The sequence below is a fragment of the Penaeus japonicus genome, unplaced genomic scaffold (assembly GCF_977035675.1).
Source record: "Penaeus japonicus unplaced genomic scaffold, GWHDUDI00000001_assembly GWHDUDI00000002, whole genome shotgun sequence".
Taxonomy (NCBI): Eukaryota; Metazoa; Arthropoda; class Malacostraca; order Decapoda; family Penaeidae; genus Penaeus; species Penaeus japonicus.
In genome coordinates, this window is record NW_028234404.1 from 6,669,800 (window position 1) to 6,677,165 (window position 7,366).

Below are 7,366 nucleotides of genomic sequence, written 5' to 3' on the forward strand. Positions count from 1 at the left end.
AAGGAGCTAAGAGGAATGCGAGAAATGAGTGAAAGATGTTGAGATACGGGAAGAAGGTAAAAGGAAGGGTACAGCTGGAAGCCAAGAAGCGAGGAAAGATATCCAGTGCAATACGGAAGAAGGGGTCTGCAATTGGGGGGGGGGGGGGGGAAGAGATTGGCTGATGGGCAAAAGGTGGGGGAAGGTGAAGAGGGAAGGGGTGAAGGGGTTAGCTGGAGAGCAAGTGATAGGGCGAATCAATAGGATAAAGAACGGGTGTTTACGATGGGGTAATGAGGAAGGGGAAGAGGTTGGCTGAAAAAAAAAGGCTTGAGCAAAAGGGGCTGATGGTGTTAGGGAAGCTGAAGGGCAGCTCAGGGATATGGCTTCGGGGCAGAAAACGGGAAAAGAATGATATACAAAATAAAAGTTGTTGGAATCAATGTATCTGCTGCTTCGGTAATATTTCTTCTTCGGGATCGTCTCACTTTTTTTCTCTCGCCTCGTAAACCTAGCATTATCTGTTTTTTAGATTATGTTTCTCCTCACCTTTTGATATATCAGAATGGTTCTTGTGATTAATCAGAGAGCGTTTAGGAAAGTCGGCAAGATAAAAGCCTTAAGATATTCTCGTTAATCATAAATGACTAAATCATTTACTGCTAAAAATGGAGTATGTCATTAGGAACAAAATCACGTTTATTACAGCCAATTAAAATTCACATTATCGTATTATTAAGGATAGTCATATATGATTAAGCTTGTCATTCATTGCGGCATATGCGGTTTAGCATTTGGCTGAAGTGATAACATGGCTATTGACATGTGAGCGTGTGTGAGAGAGCTGGATGTATGTATATATGCTTATATGTATATGCATACACACACACACACACACACACACATACACACACACACACACAGACACACAGACACACACACACACACACACACACACACACACACACACACACACACACACACACACACACACATATATATATATATATATATATATATATATATATATATATATATATATATATATATATTTATATATATGTGTGTGTGTGTATGTGTGTGTGTGTGTGTGTGTGTGTGTTTATATGTATGTATGTATGTATGTATGTATGTATAAATACATATATATATATATATATATATATATATATATATATATATATATATATATATATATATGTGTATACATAAATATATATATATATATAATATATATATATATATATTATATATATATATATTTGTATATATGTATATATAATGCATACACACACACACACACACACACACACACACACACACACACACATACACACACACACACACACACGCACACATATATATATATATATATATATATATATATATATTATATATATATATATATATATACATATATATATATATATATATATATACATACATATACATATAGATGTATAGATATGTATGTATGTATATGTATATATATATATATATATATATATATATATATATATATATATATATATATATATATTTAAGGTCAAGTAAAAGCTTGGCTGTCGTTCTCCCCTTCCTTCCGAAGCGTTAAGATCATCCCGGAATTTCCGTGACCCCTTCGGCCCGCCATCCAGTAGATCAAGCGGAATTTCAAAGTCCTTCTGGAGAACCAGTGGCTCGCGCTGACGTCCGTGGCTTCCATCTTTAATCCCACTAATTCATCTGGTCGTCCTTCTCGTCGTCCTCAGCCCTTTTGCCTTATCGCATGGCTTCTGGGTCCTCCGTTTGCTTCTTGAGATTGTTGAGCCTTTGTCTGCCGGCGGAATCGGAACTTCTTTGATCTGTATGCATCACTGTTGAATTACGTCTAAGTTGCCTTTTGGTTCTTCATTGTATTCAACTATTTTTTTTTCCTTTTTTTTCCCTGCGAACCATCGTACCCATCGATACGACGCGGCCAATATTCCTTACTCCCCGTATTTCTCACCGGCACCGTTACCACCGTTTATCCCCAAGGCATATGTTGCAGCCATTAAACTCCATTTCATACTACACAGGTGCCTTGCAGACACCCCATCCGTCTTCCTTTGGAAAAGCCTCCCTCTCCATATCCTTTCCTTCCTTATTCACTTTACCTGAGCTCCTCGAGGGTCTCCCATTTATCCCTCCCTTTGCTGCCCACTTACGGGGATCTGGCAAGGTTCCCTCGATAAATCTTAGCTTCCCATTCATCCGGTCATCGCCCGACTCCCTGCGTGCGCTACTGCAGCCCCGGGCTACCCGCACATGCATGCTTGCCTTCCTGTTGACAGAAGTTCTCAGAGGTCAGTGGACGACATGTTCGGTTACAAGTAACTTTCCATGTCAAAGCTCCAATTTTTTGGAATTTGTAAAGACCTGCGAACTCAATTTATTCGTGTATCTATTGAGGTACCCCTTTTCTCCTTCTCTTTTTCTTTTCTTTTTTTTCCCGAGGAGATTTTTTCTCCAGCCGTTAGAGAAAGAGCAGACAAACATGGCCTTCCTACGAACTCTATCCTTCACTCGTTTCAAAACCAGATGGTCGTTGAATTGCCGAGTGAGTGGCTTTTGATCTCGCGTTGATAGTCCTGTGACGAGGGATTAAGCTGCCGTCCACTTTGTGTTGCATTTTAAGTCGTGTCTCGCGGCGTTATAAAAGGAGTAATGGGATTCGGGAACGCGAACTTCTTGGCGATTCGCCTTCGAGCTTCGACTTGGATATGAGTCACAGTGTTCTTCGTGTTTCGTTTCACATATTTTGGAAGATTAGCTACTTGTGGATCTGGTATCTATAAAAAAAAACTTAATGGGAATTTCGGAATTCATAACAGTCCCTTAGGACACCTTGCCATTCTTTTTCATCTTAAGGAGTTCCTAACGAGTCTCGAGAATTTTTATGAACTTTTATGATCATTATTATTTCCATTATTATCATTACTATTATAAGTATCATTATTATCATTATCCCCATTATTATTCTTGATATTAACATTGATATCGTTATCATTATTAATATTTTCTTGAGTATTTTTGCTATTATTTTCTTTATCATTTTATTATTATTATTATACGAGTATATTCTTTTGATTAGCTTTTTATAAGATCAAACACCGGGTCGCTCCCAGCGACCTAGGGTGAGTGAAATTGGAAGTTTTATATTGCGAGTTCTGCGGAGTGAGATTAATATGAATAGAATAAAAAGTGTATAAAAAAGTATAAAAATTTAAAATTATTGTATGAGTATAAAAATAGATATTTGTTTTGTAAAAATCCAGGTATATAAAAAATATAAATTCCATTGAGTACGAAAAAAAGTTCATATGGTGAGAGCTCGTCTTAGAACATGTGCAGTACTATTAAGTACAATTTTCTGTATCTCTTGTAAAGAGGGATTTCCTGGTATTTTATTAACAAAGTCTTTGGCTCCTTTCTTTATCAGGCCTAAGGCACCTACCACTACTGGGATCGTACGAGTCTTTAGGTGCCACATCTTTTCTACTTCTATCTCTAGGTCTTTATATTTCGAGAGCTTTTCAAATGTTTTCGCAGCTACATTCCGGTCAGAGGGCACACTCATATCAATGAGAAAGCATTGATTGTTCTTTCTATCCTTAATTACAATATCAGGACGGTTTGCTTGTATTGTGCGGTCTGTTTGAATCGGAAAGTCCCAAAGAATAGTAACATCTTTTCCCTCTGTGACAGGTTCTGGATGGTGTTTATACCAGTCACTTTGGGTCTTGATGGAAAAGCGGTTACATATTTTCCAATGGAGGTATTGACCAACCCTGTCATGTCTGTTTTTATACTCCCCTGGTGTTAGGATGGAGCAGCCAGAAACAAGGTGATCGATTGTTTCTATTCTTTCATCGCAGAATCTACACTTTGGGTCAGCCCCGTTATGTAAGACATTGGCTTGATAGTTTCGTGTAAACAAACTTTGATCCTGTGCTGCAAGAATGAAGCCCTCGGTTTCCGCTTTCAGTCCGGAGCTACATAGCCACTGATGGGTTGCCTGTGTGTCTACATCAGCATTATTGGCTCGAGCAGCAAACTGTCCATGGAGAGGTTTTTCTTGCCAGCGAGATTCAAGGTGTTTTAAGCCTTCATGTTTCGCTTTCTTCTTTGTTTTGCGAGCAATCTCAGTTGGTGATAATAGGTTGTTGATTTCTATTTCAAGGTCAAGTTCCCGAGAAAATTTGTCAGATTCCTTAGTAACGGAGTGTAATGTTTTTGAGTTTTCATGCCTGTTTACTAACTGGAGCATCCAGTCTTCAGTATTGTCCAAGTAATTGTAGAGGCCTATCGTTGACGTTTTGTAGGAAAGCTCCAGCTGTATCATACCTCTTCCTCCTTTGCTACGTGGAAGGTACAATCGGTCAACATCAGATTTCGGATGGAGCATTCTGTTACAAGTAAACAGTTTTCTAATTTTACTATCTAGTCTTTTGAGTTCACTCAAGTTCCAATTTATTATATTAAAACTGTAAGTTACTACTGGTAATGCTAAGGTGTTTATAGCGGTGATTCTGTTTTTTGAATTCAACTCAGTTTTCACGATAGATCTGATTCTGCGTAAACATTCTTTCCTAATTTTCTCCTTCATTTTAGCGTGTTGTATCCCATCGCCCTCATTGACTCCTAAGTATTTATATGTACCTTCTTGGTCAAGCTCTTTAATGACAGAGTCGTCATCTAGCACAATATTCTTCGTTTGCTCTAACTTCCCTTTTTTGAATGTGGCCTTTGCACATTTGCTTAACCCAAACTCCATTCCTATGTCATCACTAAATGCTTTTACTGTTTTCAGTAACCCCTCAAGTTCGTTGTCATTAGAAGCATATAGTTTCAGATCGTCCATGTAAAATAGATGACTTATTCTGCGTTCGAAGATTTTGTATCCATATCCAGTTTGGTTAAGGAGTCTGGAGAGAGGCATAAGTGCCATGCAAAATAACAGAGGTGACAAAGAGTCGCCCTGGAAGATACCACATTTTATTTTCATGCCAGGGGAGGACAAGATACCAGTAGAGTGGGATAAGAAGAGATTAGTCTCCCACATTCCCATAGATGATCTGAGGAAATTTATAAGGGTAGGTGATAATTTAAAAAGTTCTGAGCAACGTAATATCCAAGAGTGGGGTACACTATCGAAGGCCTTTTTATAGTCAATCCAGGCTGTGCTCAAGTTACGATGTTTAGATTTTGCATTTTCGAGCAACATTTTGTTTATCAGTAATTGATCTTTGCAACCATACGAGCCCTTTTTGCATCCTTTTTGTTCGATTGGGAAAATGTCGTGTTCCTCTAGGTGTGCATAGGTTCTTTCTGAAAGGACAGAGGTTAAGAGTTTGTACGATGTGGATAAACACGTGATTGGCCTATAGTTTTTTGGGTCCTCAGTCTCAACTGTCTTAGCAAGTAAATATGTGGTGCCTTGGCAGAACCAAGTTGGTGTGAGGTGGGGTTCGTTAATCAATTTGTTAAGACTTGATGCTAGTTTAGAGTGAACAGATTGTAGTGTGTCCAGCCAGAAATTAGGAACCTGGTCTAGTCCTGGAGATTTCCATTTATGTGCTTTCTTTAGTGCTTTCGTTATCTCTTCAGTAGTAATATCACTCCATTGTTGTTCAGGGATATCTACTGCTTCCTCTTCTAGTTCTTCAATCCATTTAGCGTTTTCATTATGTCCTGTATTATTACCCCAAATGTTGTTCCAAAAGTCTTTGACTTGATCTTCAGTTGGTATTTCTTTTACTTCGATGGTCGTTTTACCAATTTCTCGGTAAAACTTTCTGGCATCCGTCTCAAAAATTTTGTTTTGGCGGTAAAAATCGTTGCGTTTTGTAAATCGTCGTAGTCTTTGGGCTTTCACTTGCAGTTTTTGCTTAAGTTCTTCTTTAATGACAGGTATTTGTTCCTTATTTTCAATTTGGTATTTTCTTATTACTTGTTTGGATTTTCTAGATTTTGATTTTCCATTCTTTTGGAGTTCTTCTAGTATTGAGATCTCTCTTCTAAAGTTCTCAATTTTTTTATCAATTTGTTTCTGCCATTTAGGCTTAGAAGGGCCTCGTCGTTTCCCTTTATTTCGTTTTCGTTTATTTTTTATCCCAGATTTTTCTTGTAATACTTTCGATGTTGCGTAAATTAGTTGGTTGAGTTCTGTTAAATCTGGGTCTCTTTCAGTACAGAGTTGCCTTAAAGCTACATTGCCAAGGTTGAATAATTTTTTTAAATTTATGAATTTGTCTGATTTTCATGAAGGGTTCTCTCTCAGCTATATCAGTGTGCATTACAATAGACAATTCTTCAAGTATGTCTGTCTTCATAGAGCTTATCTCTTCCTGATCGAAATCATCTTCAGCTACATCATTCCTAATTTGCCTATCGTTTTCCACCTCGTCATCCACCTCTTGTACGTTGTTTTCATTCTCATCGGGCGCTTCATCCTCAGCATTTTCAATATCATTGTCATCAGGTTCCTCTGCTTCAGGTTCTCTAGTGTCGGCTTTAACCTGTATTTTAATTAGTTCAATTTCCATATCTGTTATTTTCTTAGTACGCATAATATATCTCCTCACATTTGCTAGTTTGTTTGCATCCATAAAATCTAGTTTATCGCTATCACTATTACGTCTACACCATGTTAGAAAAGCGTCTTCAGTATTATTGGTTTGCGGTTTTTCTAGCGCATAATAAAAACAATACAGTACTTCCTTGTGTTCTTCTCGTGTCCATCTCTTTCTTTTTTCCTTTTGATTTTGTTTTGGTGGTGAACCCGAGGGGCCAGGGTTGGGACAACTCCCGTTCTGGTGACCACTTGGGCATTCGGTAAGAGAAGAATTAGACTCAGTAGCAGATTTTTCGACCTCAGGCTGGTCTTGCCCTGAGGGACGCGTCCCTTGTTGACCCGCGCGACGGACGATGCGGTATGATTTTCTTCTAGTTTTCATTTCATTTCAAATAGCATTTTAGCCTTACTGCCAAGGGACATTATCATTGTCATTAGAAAGATTGCTAATCAAAGCTGAAGACCTCTTTCCGGCCATGAGACTTAGCTGATCCCGCCGGACGTCAACCCGGTATTTCACGTTCGGGGCGAGATTTTTATATCTGAGGTTCTCAACTCATATCTAGGTTTGCCTTAAAAGGCTTAGAGAGGCCTAGTTCCCCTCATTGTAGAGAGAAAGATATTACAGACAAATCCAAACCATACAGTGCACCAGACCCCAACACCCCGCCCACCGACACGTCCGGGGAAAAACAAGCCACAGTCATGAGAGTAGGCGAGTCCCGACACCCGGGTAAGACACACTGATGTATACCACCCAAGCATCTGAACAAACCCACCCCAAGACTG

At 38.7% G+C, this 7,366-nt stretch overlaps 2 protein-coding genes across 2 annotated transcripts in view; one reads left to right on the plus strand and one right to left on the minus strand.

Annotated features, from left to right (window-relative positions):
• The window catches only part of LOC122252390 (tubby-related protein 4-like), an 84,074-nt gene extending 82,406 nt beyond the window's left edge, over positions 1 to 1,668 (plus strand). The window contains exon 4 of the mRNA XM_086544783.1: positions 1,568 to 1,668. Within this exon, the coding sequence (XP_086400909.1) occupies positions 1,568 to 1,668 (101 nt within the window). The remainder of the gene's footprint in view (positions 1 to 1,567) is intronic.
• A 72-nt stretch (positions 1,669 to 1,740) lies between these two features.
• LOC122257378 (uncharacterized) lies at positions 1,741 to 6,834 on the minus strand. Its single transcript, XM_086544790.1, has 6 exons — positions 6,715 to 6,834; positions 6,303 to 6,521; positions 3,368 to 6,052; positions 2,689 to 2,792; positions 2,118 to 2,284; positions 1,741 to 1,835 (listed from the first exon to the last, which is right to left on the minus strand). Exons 1-6 carry the CDS (start codon positions 6,832 to 6,834, stop codon positions 1,741 to 1,743), a joined length of 3,390 nt encoding a protein of 1,129 aa, XP_086400916.1.
• Between the last annotated feature and the right edge of the window lie 532 nt (positions 6,835 to 7,366).